At 54.5% G+C, this 18,057-nt stretch overlaps 3 protein-coding genes across 11 annotated transcripts; 1 reads left to right on the forward strand and 2 right to left on the reverse strand.

Annotated features, from left to right (window-relative positions):
* The first annotated feature begins 3,300 nt into the window (after nt 1–3,300).
* Nucleotides 3,301–17,812, forward strand: Znf219 (zinc finger protein 219). Of its 7 annotated transcripts, none has more exons than XM_028856065.2 (5): nt 3,301–3,515; nt 14,227–14,315; nt 14,604–16,029; nt 16,330–16,461; nt 16,721–17,812. In XM_028856065.2, exons 2-5 carry the CDS (start codon nt 14,310–14,312, stop codon nt 17,341–17,343), a joined length of 2,187 nt encoding a protein of 728 aa, XP_028711898.1. In that variant the 5' UTR covers nt 3,301–3,515; nt 14,227–14,309; the 3' UTR covers nt 17,344–17,812. The 7 variants fall into 7 exon arrangements, with proteins under 7 accessions (XP_028711898.1, XP_037064457.1, XP_028711897.1 ...); XM_028856064.2 differs by lacking the exon at nt 3,301–3,515 and adding an exon at nt 9,182–9,281; XM_028856066.2 differs by lacking the exon at nt 3,301–3,515 and adding an exon at nt 9,340–9,379.
* On the reverse strand, nt 4,232–8,644 carry Tmem253 (transmembrane protein 253). 3 transcript variants are annotated; one of them, XM_028856067.2, is made up of 9 exons: nt 8,552–8,644; nt 7,187–7,276; nt 6,939–7,075; nt 6,277–6,387; nt 6,128–6,184; nt 5,426–5,536; nt 5,181–5,327; nt 4,769–4,845; nt 4,232–4,586 (listed from the first exon to the last, which is right to left on the reverse strand). In XM_028856067.2, the coding sequence occupies exons 3-9, from the start codon at nt 7,044–7,046 to the stop codon at nt 4,577–4,579; spliced, it is 621 nt and encodes a 206-aa protein (XP_028711900.1). In that variant the 5' UTR covers nt 7,047–7,075; nt 7,187–7,276; nt 8,552–8,644; the 3' UTR covers nt 4,232–4,576. The 3 variants fall into 3 exon arrangements, with proteins under 3 accessions (XP_028711900.1, XP_037064458.1, XP_028711902.1); XM_037208563.1 differs by lacking the exon at nt 5,426–5,536; XM_028856069.2 differs by lacking the exon at nt 8,552–8,644 and having other exon boundaries at nt 7,187–7,708.
* LOC114682278 (translation initiation factor IF-2-like) lies at nt 9,349–11,322 on the reverse strand. Its single transcript, XM_028856134.1, has 2 exons — nt 11,239–11,322; nt 9,349–10,062 (listed from the first exon to the last, which is right to left on the reverse strand). The coding sequence occupies exons 1-2, from the start codon at nt 11,320–11,322 to the stop codon at nt 9,349–9,351; spliced, it is 798 nt and encodes a 265-aa protein (XP_028711967.1).
* Nucleotides 17,813–18,057: the final 245 nt, after the last annotated feature.

The raw sequence follows: 18,057 nt of genomic DNA on the forward strand, positions 1-18,057 counted from the left end.
TCTGCTTGCTAGGCAAGCGCTCTACCACTGAGCTAAATCCCTAACCCCTAAGCATTTCATATATTTATGTGTCTGTGTATGGGCCTGAGTATGTATGTACCATATGCATGGAGTGCCTGCAGATCCCCTGACACCAAAGTTACAGGCAGCTGTGAGCCACCACCACATGTGTGCTGGCAACTGCCATGAGCACTCTTGATCACCGAATCCTGGCTCCAGCCCCAGCAACTGGTATTTTATGAATGCTGGTGTTTTAGATGCTATATGGATACTGTCGTGATGAAAACAAAAATAGCACAACTGGACATGCTCCCCCACTTTCTCTCCGAAACTGAGTCATTGCATAATTGTCCTGCAGTCCAGCTCAGGGCAGTCTCCCGGCCCCCTGGGTAATAGACCTCAATCGCTAGTTTGCAGATCCGTTGGCATTAACTGGCACTATGGGACCACAATGTCGACTCTGAAGTAGATGGGCCAGCCCAGATAAAGGACACGGGTATAGAGCAACAATAAGCAGGCCTAGACAAGAAAATGAATGGCACCAGACACCACACGGGGGTGCTCTCACTGTGGTGAGGAGAATCCCAGGTCTAGGCGCATTAATTAGGCCAAACCGGCAGGTCCACCTTCCACTGCTGCTGGGCATCTGAGTTTACCGATCTGGTGGCTCCTGGCCAGGAATGTATAGCAGACCGGAGGCCCAGTGGGGTGCGGATGGCCAGAAGGTCTCGTGCCTCTTGTACGGCCCCCTGTTGAGGCCAGGTTTCCCCCCCGCTGCCCGCTGGGGGCGAGGTGGGGGTGGGGAAATCTGGTGAGGCTTCACAAAGTGGAGGGGAAATTCCTTGCCCAACTAAGCTACTTTCCAGCGCCATTTCTAGAAGGAAGACACTTTTGCAACCCAGGCAACCAACAAGAGGCCACGAGATGGCAGCAGAGGACTCAACCTGAGCCTTAAAACCCGAGCCAAAAAACAGGTCGAGAAACGGAAAAGAATTCACTTGGGAAATATCGTCAGTTGTATTCAGTGTATTCAAAGTCAGAATCCACGACCGAATTTCAAAGAAAATGAGAGTCACATCCATCAGAATGGGTTCCCCCATACCCCAGCTCTCATAGGCTTACGATGCAACACGAACTGTCTCTTCAATGGGTAAAGCCCAGAGAATGGGGCGGCGGCGGTGGGGTCATGACCTTTAAAAACTGACGTCAGCAGGAGCCTTGTCACAATCTCTTTTTGTTAAGTTCTGATTCAGATAAAATGGGTGACCTCCATAGAGGCTGCCAGATTGGTGCGGACCGAGTGGTCACTAGGAGTGCGGTAGCAATGCAGAATGCTGTTCTAGAGCAGCCGGGCACCCTGGCCAGCCAGTGGGGATGTGGAGGGGGGGTCCTGAGTCATACAGAAGACTCAGTTTTGGCTGGCAGCAGGCCAAAGGTAATGGCCAGAGGAGGAGCCGGAGCAGTAATCTCCTGACTTATATGCTAATGTACCTGCCTCTCCACATTCCCTTACCACCCCCACCCTCAAAAACCTCTCCAAATATGCAAAATGCCCCCAGCAGGCAAAATGACCCTGTCCTGAAAAGCAGTGCTCTAGAGGGTAACTTCAGGTTTAACCCCTCCAACACACTTGCATTCCATTCCACCAGAACTACACAGACCACACTACACCCCAAACCAGAATTCTTGTTGTTGGTTACACCCCAAACCAGAATTCTTTTTGTTGTTGGTTACACCCCAAACCAGAATTCTTTTTGTTGTTGGCTTTTGGTTTTTCAAGACAGGGTTTCCCTGTGTAGCCTTGGCTGCCCTAGAACTAGCTCTGGAGGCCAGGTTGGGTTCAAACTCATAGTGATCCTCCTGCCTCTGCCTCCCGAGTGCTGGGATTCAAACCAAATTCTTGCAATATTATTTGCATAACTGACATTTAAATCTACAGAACTACAGGCAGAATCTGACCCTTGAATTAAAAAGTATTTCATTGTTACTATTTTAAAATCAGAATACTTTACACATAAAGTCAAAACTTGACTGGAAACCGTGGCCGTACCAGGTCCACAGCCACAGGCGCAGTAGCTGGAGTTGAGTACACACACCCATTTACACTGACAGTGTGTACCCAAGTCCGGTCGACTCACACATCTACTTCGATCCCTTTACACCATTATCTGCCTTCTTAGACTATTTTTGACCTGAGAGCCTCATAATTTGAAAGTACTTTCCCTGGTGTGACTCTATTTTAGCCTTATGCTTCAGTAAGACAAAGGATAAACAGGATACCATGGCTATGCGAACCAAGCAGAGCTCAGACAGATCTTATTCGCCCAAGCATCAGAATCAGAATCTAGGTTTCCTGACAACCAGTCTTGTTATTTTTCCCATCAAGAATTTCACATGGAAGTTCACCGAACTAAACAAGTAGAAACGGGTATAACTGCTAACTAGACAGATTCCAACTAGTTATCGATTCAAGATTCAAATTCCTAACCTTTTCCTTAAATTATTTCTGCTTCCCCTCATTTTCCACATTATCTTGCCCATGAAATTGAGTGTGGCTTTATGATTTGCTTTGACCAGTGAACTGAGGTAGAAGTTAACATGCATCCAGTTGGGGAAGAGCGTTGCAGAATTCATGAACAGTTTCTTCGTGCTTATTTTATATTGTTGGTAAGGTGTGTGTGTGTGGGGGGGGGCAAACTTCATGGTGACGCGGTAGGGTCTTCGTATGGTAAGGCTTGGTTGGACATGGTGGCACATATCTTTAATCCTAGCACTCTCAAACAAGTGGGTCAAACGGGAGTTCAAGGCCAGCCTGGCCTACATGGCAAGTTCCAGGCAGCCAATAAGAAAAGAAAAAAGTGAGCCTCAGTATCTTAGGAATCTTAATAATTTACAATGAGCAAAGCCCCTTGCCAGTTACGTTGGACAATAAATGAGAAGTAAAACCACTTAGGTCTTGGCCCTGAGTATTCAGCACTGTTAAGAGACCCATGTGCACGCTCACTGAACATCTCTTAAGATCCCGAAGGCAAGTTCCAGGTTTCCGATCACAACGGTAAAAGCTGGAAGACAGCAAATTGCTGATTTCCCCCTATAGTTTCTTTGGCCACTACGTGCTGACTTTGAAGAAAAATATTCTTTTCAGGGCCCTTCACACATGGGCCCTTCACTATTCCTGCAGTTTGATTGGGGGAGAGGAGGAATGGGGGAGGCCCAGATTGGGTTCTCTCCATTCCAGAGCCCGATCCCAGAACTGTCTCCACCCACTAATACTCACACGTAACTTTGTCATAGGGCGACTATTACCACTCCCAAAGGTGTCACACACAGAAGGATCTGCAGCTGGCGCCACTGCAATGTCAGGGCAAGCCAGCCAGGCTGCGCTCTAGCCTCACTGGTACCTGGGCTTGCCTGAGCCCGGAGAAGCAGCATTCTCTAGGGAAAAGAAGCCTTCTCAAGTGGGAACAAAAATGATGTGAGACCAACACCCATCCCGGGCACTGTGTGAATTTGGGGTGAGTTCTCTTAGGCCTAGTTAATTTCTACTTTTCCAGCTGCTGCCCCCCCCCCCCCGCGCCTGGTGCTATTGGGATCCACCATTTTCCTGGGCTTTTCCCCCCCAAACCCCCCGAGCCCCGTCATCTTTGTACACTGGCAGAGGTCACAAGTGGTGTGGGCTCAGTGCAGCAGGGATCAAAGGCCCGCCGGGGGGACGGCTGAGAGCCTGAGCCTGCGCAGTGCCGCTCCCGCCTTGGAAAAGGGTGGCGGCCACGCGGGCTCGGTCCACCAGCGTGCTCGCTCGTGGCGGGAAAAGTGCTAGGTCGGTACCCCCCCTCGCCTGCCCGGCCAGCCCGTCCCCTCCAGCGCCCGGCCCGGGGGGGGGAGGGGGCGAGGAGGGCCGGCGCCTCTGACTCATCATCTCCAACCCCCTTCTCGCGCGCGCTCCAAGTCTCAGGACTTTGAACCTGGGCGCTCGTGCGAGGGGCGCGGCGGCAGCACCTGGGGAAGCGCGGCGCGGCCAGGCGCCGGCCCCCCGAGCCGTTGCCGGTGTCGGCGGCTGCAGGCGGGAGGGCTAGAGGCCCCCCAGCCGGCTGCGGTTGCCTGGCCGCGGCGGCGGCGCCCCCCGCGCGCGACGGCCCGCTCGGCGCCTCCCGGCACGCGGGGCCAGTGGTCGCGTCCGAGGAAACTCGGCTAGGCCCTGCTCCCAGCGCCTCGCGTCACTCAGCAGATGCACAGCGCCCCCGCCGCCGAGGGAAGGCTCTTTATTTTCCAGTAGGTCACGGGGTAGCGGGGCATCCTGGGATTTGTAGTCTCCAGGAAACTAGGCAGGACCCGGATCCAAGGGAGACCTGGCGCACAACGGACGGACGCGGATTCTGGCTGGGTTGGCTGGCTGGCGGGTTGCAGCAGCCCGCCGGGCTCGGAGTGGATGGGATTGTGCAAGGTGAACAGACGCAAACAGGGAGATGAGGCAGATGTGAAGCTCGATGGAGAGGCAGGGAGGGAGAAGGCGAAGAATGCAAGGGAGGAAGCAGCTTGACCAGGAGTGAGGTGAGGGAGGTCACTAGTCCAGACTTTATCTTCCTCTAGCGGGGAAGAGAAGAGATAAGGGGCCTGGTTGGAAAGGAAGCTGAAGGCGCTCCCCCGGGCTTCATGCACATCTTTGGGGGAGTTCAATTAGAGTCCGGGGGAAGGGCACACCGCCAAAGCGCCTGGAGAATGCCCCCCTTGGCGCAGGAGGGCACTGGCACCTGTCTTGCCCACTCACTCATCTGTTCTGTTTCCTGTGCTAGCCACCACGGGACCATTCTCCAAACCAGAAACCTCCTCCAACTCAGAGAAACCCTGAAAACAGATGGGAGCAAATTTTAGGAGAAGCCCCAGGTAGAAGCAAAACCCTCCCATTTTTTTTTTTTTTCCGATTCTTTGCAATAATATATCAAGGCAGCTTACTAGTGTTTGCGCACTCGTGTGGTCCCAATCATTAATACCCAATTCCTTCACAACCATCATGGGGGAGTGGGTGGCTAACGTCCAATGCCAGAAAGCCAGTCAGTTTCTACTGTTCATCTCTCTACTGCCCCACTATTTGCCCTTATGTGGCACTGACTAGGACAGCCAGAAGACGAAATTAGCTGGAAGCTCGCTGCTTCACGTTTCCCTCCCAGCATCCCCCCTACCTCCTGTAACTCCTGGTAGTGCAGACTTGACTTCGTGAAGCATCCTGGCTTCCTCTGGCTCAGCAGGAATAGGGCGTACGTTGAGACCAGCACTCCTCCTAGGGTGAAGGCCTCCGCGCTGAGCTCCAGTACCAGCAACCCTGTCAACTGCAGGAAGCAGGGTGAAGATGCTTGGGGGGGGGTACAGCCCCTATTTTCTTCTGCCCTTTCTCCTCCCCTGTACCTTTGTCCTCATCCACCGGTACCTGGGAGGGGGCAGTAGAGGCAGGCCCCAAGGCTGTCTTCATCAGCTCCATCACCACCACGATGAAGCCCAAGATCAGGTTGAAGAGGTTGGATATCATCATGGCCCGCACCTACCAGTGAGCCAACTCAGCCCTGCCCAGCCCAGGGGACTCATTCCAGGCTCAAACTCCACCTACAACCTAGCTGAAAACAAAACTCAGAGGCAGGGCTGCTGGTGTAGGCCTGTAATCCCTGACACCTGGGAGGCTGAGGCAGGAGGATCAGAAGTTCAAGGCCTGACTGACTGGACTCCAGAATAGGTTCAAGACCATCCTGAGTAAACTTATTGGGGGCGGGGGGCAGGAGCAGGGAAGCTGGGACTGTAGCTCAGGGGTAGTGTCTGTCTATTGTGCATATGGCTCTGGGTTCAATCTCCAGCAAAACACGCACGCACACATGCACGCACGCACGCATGCACACTGGCCGAAAGGAAAAAAAACCTAACAAAATTTTGCTATTTCCCTCCCCTCTAATAGAACCATTGGCCCTCTAACATGTTCCTTTATTGCTTTGGTCAGGGACAAGCAGCTAAGAGGACCAGTCACTCTTTGGGTTGAGGTGTGTGTGTGTGTGTGTGTGTGTGTGTGTGTGTGTGTGTGTGTGTGCGTGCGTGCACACCCCGGGAAGTGGGGGGCGGATAGGCCCGTATTCTCCCCTCTCACCTTCCAGATGCAAGGCTCTCTTCGAAGCTCCAGGGTGATAATCCCAGTGAGGAGACCCTGAATGGTGAGAAGGGCAGTTTGTGAAGTTGAGTCTTGTTAGGGAGGGCCCCCCCCACCCATCCTCCTTTCACCCTGGTGGTGGGTCTTACCGAGGCTCCAGGCCAGAGTGGTAGTGCCGTGGCCATGTGACAGGCAGAGTTCAGGCATGCCACCGAGACTGTGAAGGGCACCATGGCTACTGCCAGCCATAACTGGCTCACCTGGAGGCCAGAGTTGGGTAATTAGAGGGGGGCTGTCAGGAGAGGCTCTTTCCTCCTCACCATGGTTTCATCCTGTAGATATCAGTAATTGGGATAAATGCACGGTAGAGGGAAAGTTGAAAAAGTGAAGTTTAAAAATTAGGTGCTTTTTTTAAAAAAACAAATGTAACACATTATTTTATTTTATTTTTTTTCGTTTTTTTGAGACAGGGTTTCTCTATGTAGTTTTGGTGCCTTTCCTGGAACTCGGCTTTGTAGACCAGGCTGGCCTCGAACTCACAGAGATCCGCCTGGCTCTGCCTCCCGAGTGCTGGGATTAAAGGTGTGCGCCACCACTGCCCGGCTATGCTATTTTTTTCTTCTGCCTCATTTTATGCTTTACTTACCTTTATGTTTTTTTCCAATGGTGAAGGCAAGCTACTTGGAAATGAAGGGTCATTGCCCCCCACCGCCATCCTCCCAGCCTAGCACAGTTTCTAGCACTGAATATGGATGGACTTGAACTCTGGGTATAGTTAAGCAAAACCTGAAAGAGGGCAGCCTGGTCTCACCGCCACCACCAATAGGTGTCCACTTTGCCTCCGTCTCGCCCAGTGCTGTAGCTTTTCCAGACGAAGGTCGGGTCTCTCCTGCCTCGGCAGATCAGCGGTAGGATCCATGGTTCCCTTGACCCTCAGAGTGGTGCTTCCTGGATTGGAAAAACTCATTTGGGGACCGTTATAGGAACACACAATGTCTCTTTCGTTTACCCCTCTGCCCACTCCCAATTCAGAGTTGAGGCCCAGAACTTTACACCTACCTAGTCTGAGGCAGCCGCTCCAGAGGATTGGAACTCAGCTGGTGGCTCAGTGCAGACGACAAGATTTTCCTGGCACATAGTCTGTCAGAGCTGAGGTGTGGTGGGGCAAAGATCACCATGAGGTCCTCAGGACCCAGGGAGTGGCCTTACGTAGACATCAGCCTCAAATCGCCCCACAAGCCACCCAGGCCTGCCTCAGTCTTCCCACTTCCTGTTGCCTCGTTTCTCCCCCATCTTCTTTGGAGTTCACTTACTTCATCCCTATGTACATACTCACCCTAGACCTCAATCTCCCCTTATTTCCAGCCAGTCTTTGTTCTGTGGCTCCCTCCTCAAATTACCTGTTCTGCCCTAGTGAGATTACTGTCTGGATTGCTCCTCCTGGAACTCTGTTTCCAGTCCGGTTTGCATTCCCCTGGCTTTTCTGGTCAGCTTCACCTTCCTCCCCTTAACCTCTTTTTTTGATGGGTGGCACTGGGGATCCATCCCAGGGCATTGTAAATGCTAGGCAAGCACTCTACCACCGAGCTAAATCTCCAGCCCTTGCTCCTTTCTTTCTTGAAGGCTTTTTTTTTTTTTTTTTTTTCTGAATTGGACACTGACTAATTGATTAAATGGAGGGAGAGCCCTGTACATAGTCCAGATTGTTTCTGACTCAGTGAAGAACATGTAGGTGCCCAAATGTTCAGTCTTGAAAAGGATACTATACCAGCAATGTTTCTGAGCAAAAAAGGGTTCCTGTAGACTGGGCTAGAATTTCAGTCCTGCCACTTTCCCAGGCTGGTGACCTTGGCTGCATTATTGTGACATTATTTTACCTGTTTGAACTCCAGTTTGCTCCCTGACAAAGCAGAATTAGCAACAATATGCCCCTGAAGGGTAGCTGATTCCAGGGTGAGTAGAGCACCATTAATGGTGTGGAGGTCATACAGATGTGCCCACTGTCCATAGTCTATAGGGCTTTCTCAGGAACTAAGGTGAGGACATTTTATTTCCACACTAAGAACCAGCAGGCCTGAATGTATACTGTACAGATCAGTTACAGGGAAGAGCCTGAGGTCTCGAGATGAGACTACCTGTGCTGTGTCCCTGATCTTTCTGGTTGACCTCAGTCAAGTTGCTTAATCTGTTTCCTTATCTGTAGAGAGAAATTAATAAGGCCAATCTCATGGGGTTACCCTGAGCATTAAGAGAAAAACGCGAGTGCATTAGTTTAGCCCAGCACGTGCCACATAAAAAAGTGGCTGTTGTTATTTATAATCACCGAACGTAAAAGAAACAGAGTCAGAAGATCCCTAGGAGTTGAGGCCTAGGAGAAAGGGGAGGAAAGTGGCTTTCCTCATGAGGCACTTCTGCCCTACTCACTGCTGAGCCAACATCACTGGAGCACTGATCCACGCTGATTTCCTGGGCACCGGGAATCGCAGTTTAAAGGGAACCAGACGTCTGTTTGTGCCTGGTTCCTCTCTTTTCAATCTCCCAAGAGAGCTGACTTTATTTAATGGCAAGGTTGAGATGTAGGCCTTGGCGATGAGGATCCCTGAATCTGCAGGTCAGTGGAAGGAGAGACCTCGAGCATCTTTTTCTTACCTGTAAATGGGAGCTTATATTAGAGGATTACTGGAAAGATCTCATGCTGCTAAATACGTGAACAATCATCGAGTAAATATTGACTAAATCTGAGTATGCCACTTAGGAGTGTGCAGCCACTGTTTGGGCTATAATCGCGTCGAGAGAAAGTATCACATCCCCCTCCTCTCTGCATCTCCCCCAGTGTTGAGCACAGCGCCGGGTGCCTGGTAAGCACTCAGTAAATATTGTTGCATTGAAGAGCCATTAAAGTGTCTTAAAGAACGGAAAATAGAATTCGTGAAGCAGGAGCGAGAAGTGTTTATCAAGAACGGCAAAGGCGGAAGAGTAACTTTAATAATGTTTCTTGTACGGCAGACATTAACTATCTCTATAATCGCCCCTCCTCCTCTCCCAAAAGAGAGACAAATTGTAAGGGAGAGGCTTTGAGATAAAACCCCAGGAAGAACTTCCCGAGCCTGTGCATGTTGGGGCAGAAGCAGCGGCAGAGCCAACTCCTTCCCTGGTATGTCCGGGTCTAGGGTGGGAGGGGCAGCCCCGCTTGGAGGCTGGGGGAAGGACAAGATGACCTTTCACAATCTCCTCCAGTCTCCTCGAGGAACGGTCTGCGCGCCCCACCCCCGCCCCTCCTCCTCCTCCTCGCGCGACGCCCCCGGTTCCCCCCACCCCACCCAAGGCCCGCACCCCTGGCGGCCGCCTCTTGCCGCTCCGGGGGTCCCCCCGGCCCCGGAGCCCGAGCGCGCAGCCCGCCGCGCCGCCCCCCGCATGCTAATGGCCGGGCCGCCTCCCGCCGTACACAATGCGGGCCGGGCCGGGGGCGGAGGGCCGGGGAGGGGCGGGGGCCGGGCCGGGGCGGGGGGGCCGGGGCCCGGCGCATCTCCCCCGGCCCACGTAACGCTGACGCCCGCGCCGCCGGCCCGCCGCCGCCCGCCCGCCCGCCCGCGCCGCCGCCCGCCGGGGCTCGTGAGTAGCCGCTCCCCCCCGCGCCCCCCGCCGCCGCCCTCCCGCCCCTCCCGGAGGGGGCGCGCGCGGAGCAGGTGCAGGGGCGGGGCGGGGAGGGGCGCCGCGCGGCCCCGGCAAACTTCGCCCGCAGCTCCGGGGGGCGGGGTGGGGGCGGCGGGGCCGGGCGTGAGAGTTGGGGGTGGTGGTGGGGGGGGAAAGGCCCGGGGAGGGGCCAGGTGGGGGAGCCGGGGAGCCCGGCACGGAGGGGAGGGCCGCGGCGCGGGGCGGGGGCGCGCGCGCGGCTTTGTAGGGGCGGTGAGGCCGGGCGCCGCGGCCTGGGGGTGCTGGGGGGGGGGGCTGGGGGGTACGGAGAACGGTGAGCAGAGTGGAGGTGCTCCCCCCCCCCCGGGCCGGGCCCAGGTGCAGCCGGTGGGGGTGGGGGGGAAGGAGCCCTAACTCTCCGGGACCGGGCCGGGCATGGGTTGGTGGGGGGGGGGAGGGGAGAGGATGGGGGTGCTTTCTCTCTGTGTCCCAAACAAAGTGTCACAAAGAGCTCGGCCCGCGGCAGCCGCGGAGGCGGCTGTAACTCCGCTTTTGTTCTCCTGGCCCGGGGTAGCTGAGCTCTGGCCTCCCTATCTCCCAACCCTGCCCCCATCCTCCTCCTGGATTATTTTCCGCGGGTGGAGTGTGGGGTGTGCTGGTGGAGTCCCTCGTGGGAGATCCCAGGTCCTGCTCCGCTTGCCTCCCGGTTTTTGAGAGGGGTATTTTCCCAGGGGGTCTCCTACGCCCACCTCCCAGCCTGAGAACTGAGGCTCGTACAGGCACCAACACTGACTTTTTATGGGCCAGCTCTAGTTAAAGGGACTTAAGGCTGTATATATGCACCCCCCGCCCCCCAATCCAGGCGCCTTCAGAACTTTCAGAATCGGGGTCAAGTTAGGACATGCTAGAACATGGGTCTAGGATAAGATTGTGTGTGTGTGTGGGTTGTACCTCCCTCTCACCTCTCGATAGTTATTTGGGAGCCCATGACTGAAATTTCATGCCCCCCTATCCCTTTTCCAAGAACTCACTCCGAAAAGGTGTCAAGGTTCAGTGTAGTGTGGGGTTGTAGCCGCTCTCAGCAGTGAGGGTCAGGGAGCCAGGGAGACTCTGAAAGTGAGTTGTTACCATGTGTGTGTTCTCCAGGTGGTCTTGACTCTGGACAGTCTAATAAGCCCCTTTTCCATTTAATCTCATCTGTCGAAGTGGTTCATATTCATTAGCTAATTTAGGAGAGGGGAGATTGCCAAAAAGGAAAGAAAAAAAAAAAATCATGTGTTGGGGATGACCAGAGGCAGAGGCCTACTTACAGCTAGGCCCCAGGGACCCTGATCCTTTGCTACTGAACACTTGACCTTAAAATATTTCGAATCACAAGATTTGGGGTGGGGGCGGGGGAATCTTCTTGGTCCTTGTTCTGTAAGTCTTCACCATCCGTGTCCCCCCCCCCCCCCCCCGGAAGGTTTGGTGGTCCATACCCTTTGCCTCAGCTCTCCTAGCATGTAAAAGTAATTGGCCTGTTGCTTTGGAAATATTTCTAATTTGTAACGCCGGTCCTGCATCTCTGCAAAAATACAAACAGGAGCAAGATAACCCCTGACTCCCTCTGGGTGTGGAAAGTAGGTCAGTGCTACTCTCTGGCCAAGGCTCAGGGGTGGTGTTTAAGCCTTGAGTATAGAAAAATGTGAGGATTGTCCACAGACAATGCATGTCTGACTTAGGTTCCAAACCGGGTCACAGACTCTGTCTCTGTTGGTGCTCTTCCCTATTGAGAACAATTTATGAGATCTGGTGCCTGAGACCTGGTTTGATGGAGAGATACGGAAGCCATCTTGACTGGGCCTAGGAGGTCTCGGTGGATTTTACTGATTTTAGGCCACCTTCTGGGAAACTGCCCCTGAGGAGAAATTCAGCTTCTATTTGTGCCTTCTCATGTGTCGCTGCTTTCTGGAAACTGCTACATGCAAAAGTGTGGGGTTTGTTGTTGTTCAGGGGAGGAAGCCTTGCTCTGTTTCTGCTCTTTTTGCCTCAGATATTAGGCCATTTTCCTAAGAGACATTTTGCTTGGTGTTTTACAGGCAGTTTTAGAGGCCCTAGAATCTTCTCAGGATCAGAATATGTGCCCATAGGTTAGTCAGCTATGACCATGCAGTATTCACACACACACACCACACACACACATACACACCCCTCCCAGCCATCTGCTTCCTCTGAATATACCAGATTGGCTGTACACCAGGATGTTCCGGGAATCCCCAGGAAAGCAACAGAATGTGATGGACTCAAATACGATGCCTCAGTAACTCATTCCAGGATGTACAAACTGTAACTGTTATGACATTCTGTATAGCTAATTAAAAATTTTCTAGGTATGTGTATTTTCCATTCTATTCTCAATGACATCCAAAAGGCCAAAGTAATTCCTCTGATACCTACCCCTCCATAGCTTCTCTGATACTCCTCCATAGTTCATATAGGACTCGCCCCCCCCCCCATTCACTAGTTTCTGTGTCCTCTCTATGGTGCTAAAATGGCCAATGTGGCCTCTCTAGCACTTCCTAGCTGTCTGTGATACCGAGGTAGCCAAAGTGGCCACTCTAGTAGCCCACTGCACTCTCCATGGTACTGAAGGAATGGCCATTTGTTTTCACTTCTCTTGGGGGGTGGGGGGGGCAGAAGAGTCTTATGACTTTAAAAACCACACAACTTTCAAGTTGGCAGGGACTGCAAATGTAAATTTATTATAACTCATTTCATAGACGGTAAACTGAGAGAGTAAGTGATTTACCCAAGGTTGTAAGACACAGGCTTACAATAGCCCTGTACCCCTTATATCCACTCTAATTCACCTGTATGCAGTGAGCCTGGCCAGGCTATTGGTGCCAATTAAGGGCTTATTTGGAGGCTCCATGGGACAAGCCTGGATGCCTGAATCTGGACCTACAGAAACACACATATTAAGTGACGGTGGTTGTCTAGTGATGCTTGGGCAGGGCATTTTGTAACTTATCTGTTAATGCTCTCAAAGGTCAGATTCTGCATGTAACAGGTGTTTGCCCCTTCAGAGAGTCTTGCCACATCCACTCAGCGTTGAAAATTAAAGCTTTGAACCCCAGACTCTTTTCTTTGCTGATAAATAAGCAGGGCTAACTCCTGGCCCAGTTTGCTTCAATTAAAGATTTGTAAGTAAAGTAATGCTTGAGTCCTTTTCTTTCTTAGTAACCCATTTCAGTTTCATAATTCTCATTGTAAGGAAGTTCTTTATCAAATATTATGTCTGAGGTTTTAAAAAAAAAGAAGCTAGGCCCAAGTTCATTTAGCCTGAACAAGATACAATTCTACATGGAAGGAGGCAGGTAGATGGGATGACTTCTGGTCATCCCCTGAAGTCTAATTCCATGACCTTGTCAGCAGTGAAATATCAGGAGAACCTCCCCTCGCCACCCTCTCCCTCTCCTCTCCTCTTCCCTGCCCAATACAGCACTTGTCAGGGATAGGGAATTTTAGATGGAGAATTTTAACCCCTTCCTGCTCGGAGCATGTGTGGATCCCCCTATCTGTGCAGATGGCAAGGCCCCGCCCCCCGTCCCTCACTCCAGCCTCTTGAGCTCCGAGCCAGTGTAATCCTCCTCTTGTGTGAGGAAGCCTCTCCCCTGCAGAGAGGAGGAAAGCCTGCCTCGGAACAGCTCTGGACAAAGGGGCTGAGATGCCCCGTCAAACCACAGCCTCCAAGGTTTGAAACGGGGTGAAACCTGAGTGGGATTTGCAGTTTTTAACCCCTTCCCTAGGCTGGTAGTGCCCCTTAACTTCCACGCCTCCCCCCAACTCTCTTGATTCCCTCTGTAGCTGGCTCTCCCTCCATGCCCCTCCCCCTCTGCCTCCAGACTCGGCTGCTGGGAGGTGTTTCTCTCCCATGCATGAATGAGTCTCTGTAATGAATGGAAATGAATGGATCAGGAATCCAGGAAGGGGGAGGGGGAGGAGGAAAGACCAGAAGACTGGTGCCGGCAAAAGCAAGGAGGAGGAACCTGGAGGGATTTTGGCTGACTGGCCCTGGGTCTGAGAGGAGCTGGTCCCGCTTGGGATAGCAGGAGTATGGCTAGCCCCCCACATTTGTTTATCCCGTGGCACAGCCCAATGCCAGTGGAAGAGCGGTACACTATGATGGCCTCCCACATTGTGTGTGTGTGTGTGTGTGTGTGTGTGTGTGTGTGTGTGTGGTGTGGTGGTGGTTCTGGACTAGGCTTTAAAACATCATCTGGGGGAGGAATTCTGGGTGTGTCATACAAATGGGCAGATCGAGGGGTGCAAGTTTTGAGGACAGCGGATAGGAAGCTTGTGATGGATGCGTCAAGATCCAAGCAGGAAGAAGGGACGGGTTTTGGGAATACAGGCTGCAAGGTGGGGTGACTTTCCTGCCGGAAGCCAGGGCTCATCTCTCCTCCAATCGATCTGTCTTGTTTTAGCGCCTCCGCACCTGTTGCCTTCATTAGCAGCTTTCCTTCCTCCTCCTTCCAATCCTCAGAACCAAAGAATGTGAAGGGGGTCCATGGAGGTGAGTGAAGCTCTGTCCTTGACCTGCAAGTACCTTCGACGCCACCCCCCCTCTCTCCTGTCTACGTTCTTACTTCCTATTATAGTAGTGTATGTTATTAACGTGGCCCCAGTATCTAACTCCCACCCACCCCACAACTTCTGGAGGTGAGAGGCACCAGTGGACCCAGGTCAGGCCCCAGCCTACTACACACTCTTAGTTTCCGTTCTTCGTGCCCTCGAAGCCTTGGCGTTTTCCTGAGCTCTTGGCCCTTTCCGCCCTCTCCTCTACGTGCCTCTTTCCCCACAGGGCTCACGTCCCCGCGTCTTGGTCGGCCACCTAGAGCCTCCCCCACCCGCCTTCGACGGCGAGCTGGATCTGCAGCACTACTCCAACGGACCGGGTGTGAGCGCCGGCTCTCCTGGGATGGGAGCAGTGGGCTGGACTGAGACTCGTGCAGGCGAACGGCGCTTCCCCTGTCCCGTGTGCGGAAAGCGCTTCCGATTCAATTCCATCCTGGCTTTGCACCTGCGAGCCCACCCGGGCGCCCAAGCCTTCCAGTGTCCCCACTGTGGCCACCGCGCCGCGCAGCGGGCTCTGCTGCGCTCACATCTCCGAACGCACCAGCCCGAGCGTCCACGAAGCCCTGCCGCACGGCTGTTGCTGGAGTTGGAGGAACGCGCCCTACTACGTGAAGCCCGACTGGGGAGAGCCAGAAGCTCGGGGGCCATGCAGGCTACCCCTGCCCAGGCAGAGGGCCTGGCGCGCCCTCAGGTTCCTTCCTCGTCTGCCTTCCCTTGCCCTTTCTGCAAAGGCAAGTTTCGCACCTCGGCGGAGCGGGAACGCCACCTGCATATCCTGCACAGGCCCTGGAAGTGCAGCTTGTGCAGTTTTGGCTCCAGCCAGGAGGAGGAGTTGCTGCACCACAGTCTGACGGCCCACGGGGCTCCCGAGCGCCCCCTGGCGGCGACTTCTACGCCCGAACCCCAGCCTCCACCTCAGCCAGAACCCAGATCTGCCCTTGAGCCTGAGACTGAACCTGAACCTAGGCCAGAGCCCGAACGTGAGGCGAACCCGGCCCCGACTCCTGCCCCTCTGGAGGAACCCCCTGCGCCACCTGAGTTCCGGTGCCAGGTGTGCGGCCAGAGCTTTACGCAGTCCTGGTTTCTCAAGGGTCACATGCGCAAGCACAAGGCCTCCTTTGATCATGCGTGCCCCGTGTGTGGCCGCTGCTTCAAGGAGCCCTGGTTCCTTAAGAACCACATGAAGGTGCACACCAGCAAGCTGGGTCCTTTGCGTGCCCCGGGGCCTGGCTCCGCGCCTGCCAGGGCCCCTCAGCCTCCTGACCTGAGCCTCCTGGCTTATGAGCCACTGGGCCCTGCGCTCCTCCTGGCCCCAGCACCCACCCCGGCTGAGCGCCGAGAGCCCCCGAGCCTCTTAGGCTACCTGAGTGTACGAGCTGGGGAGGTACGGCCCAATGGTGAGGGTGCCGACCCTGGAGCTGGCCGAAACTATGGAGGATTCCGCCCGCTGCCTTCAGCTCTTCCCAATCGGGCTCGGCGACACCGCACCGAGGAACCAGAGGAGGAAGAAGAGGTGGTGGAGGCGGAAGAGGAGAGCTGGGCCCGGGGCAGGTCGCTGGGCACTCTGACTAACCTGCACCCCCACCCAGGTGAGGGGTCAGGACAGTCTGCACCTGCCGTGGGGGCCCAGGCAAGATCTACGGCCACCCAAGGTATGTCCGCACTAGTTTCTCTCTGGGTCGCCTGCCTGCCTGCACTTGGTTCTCAACACTTAGGCTACCACTCCGGTAGTTTTCTTTTCAAAAGACCTGTCTTCGATGCCTTTTGGGCTTTTTTTTTTTCCTACCGGGAAGCCTTGTAGCTGGCTTCCTAAGGGTTTTAACTCTTTAACAAATCTATGTTCCCCCTAAACCTCTCTCCTCTGGGGCCCAGAGAGATGGTGGCTATAATGGGTACCTGGCTGGGACAAGGCAGCGAGACCCTATAACTAACTTCCTTTTAACGTGTTGCAGAAGAAAATGGGCTGCTGGTTGGAGGGACCCGAAACGAAGCGGGCCGTGGGGCCACTGGCAAGGATTGCCCGTTCTGTGGAAAATCTTTCCGCTCTGCGCATCACCTGAAAGTGCATCTCCGCGTGCACACAGGTGAGGGAAGCATTTCTGGGGGTGGGGGTGGGTCTAGGAGGAAGAACGGTCAGAGCAACCAGAAGGGCTGGAGGTCGTGCTGGGCAGCTTTCAGATTCATCTACCTCAGTGGGGAATCAATCGGTGTTTGCTCTTGGGCCTTGGGATGAAGTTCGTAAATTGAGCGAAATACCAGTGTGTGTGTGTGTGTGTGCATGTGTGTATGCGCGCGCGTGCAGTGATAGTGACCCCGTGACCTACTCTAACCCACTCTTTCCAGGTGAGCGTCCCTACAAGTGTCCACACTGCGACTATGCAGGTACCCAGTCGGGCTCGCTCAAGTACCACCTTCAGCGTCACCACCGAGAGCAGAGGAGCAGTGCAGGTCCGGGGCCGCCTCCAGAACCCCCGCCCCCTTCCCCGCGGGGCGCAGCCTCACTGCAGCAGCAGCAGCAGCAGCAGTCGGGAGCCAAGCCAACTCAGGCCTCTGCCACCTGGGTGGAGGGCGCTGCAAGTACCCGGCCTCCGAGCAGCACCGGACCAGGGTCCCGTAGGAAGCCTGCCAGCCCTGGGAGGACCCTGCGCAACGGGAGAGGTGGTGAGGCTGAACCCCTGGACCTGTCCCTCCGGGCAGGCCCGGGAGGTGAGGCCGGGTCAGGGGGTGCCCTTCACCGCTGCCTCTTCTGCCCCTTTGCCACCGGAGCCCCTGAGCTCATGGCCTTGCATCTGCAAGTACATCACAGCCGGAGGGCTCGGGGCCGCCGGCAGCCCCGAGCTGACACGTCTCCGCCCTATGTCCGAGCAGCGTCGGGAGAGACGCCTCCCAGCCCTCCCCTAGAAGAGGAGGGCAGTCCCGGGCTGTCTAGATCTGGAGAGGCAGGTCTTGGGGGGCAAGAACGGTAGGAGGGAGCCCTCATAGACTCTGAGTGATTAGCTTAGTAAGCTTACCCCGCGGGAGCGGGGAAGTGCTAGAGGTAGTTGGGTAGAGCAGCCAGCAGGGAGCAGTGTGGGACCCGTATCCCAGCCCAAGGTGGACCAAGAGGTAAAGCGGGCAGTGGGTGAAGGAGGGTGGGCAAGCAGTACCCCCACCCAGCCCAGGGGAGTCACAGTGCCTTAGAAGTGGCAGAGGGGAGGGTCAAAGAGCGGGGTCCTAGGGCTGGTAGAGGATGTGTTCCTGGTGAGGGGCCACTCTGCCAGTTTCTGCTGGTCCATAGGCACGAGAGTTTATTTTTGTATAAGGGGTGGGGGTGGGGGGCACTGTACCCTTCTAGCCCTGTCAGGGGCCCTGTAGACGTTGCTATTTTTGGTACGATTCCTGTCATCCCTGTTGAAGAGTCATGTCCCCAATAAACAGGTGTCTTGAGGCACAAGGCCCTGGTGTGTCTGCCTGTGTTTTGCTCTCCCTAGGCACTTCATTATCAGCGAGCTTGATAAGGATGCAAAACCTTTGCTTCACCTCCACAGACTTCAGGTTCAGTAGCTCTGGATGGGCCCTAAGAGTTAGCACTGGAAACAGGTAGCCTAAGGGATTCTCTTGCACCGTGGCCTGAGGACATCAGTAGACAACTACTGGATTGTGCTGGACCCATCTGATCATCTCAGCCTCAAGAAGTGGGT

The sequence above is a fragment of the Peromyscus leucopus genome, chromosome 9 (genome assembly GCF_004664715.2).
Source record: "Peromyscus leucopus breed LL Stock chromosome 9, UCI_PerLeu_2.1, whole genome shotgun sequence".
NCBI classification, from domain to species: domain Eukaryota; kingdom Metazoa; phylum Chordata; class Mammalia; order Rodentia; family Cricetidae; genus Peromyscus; species Peromyscus leucopus.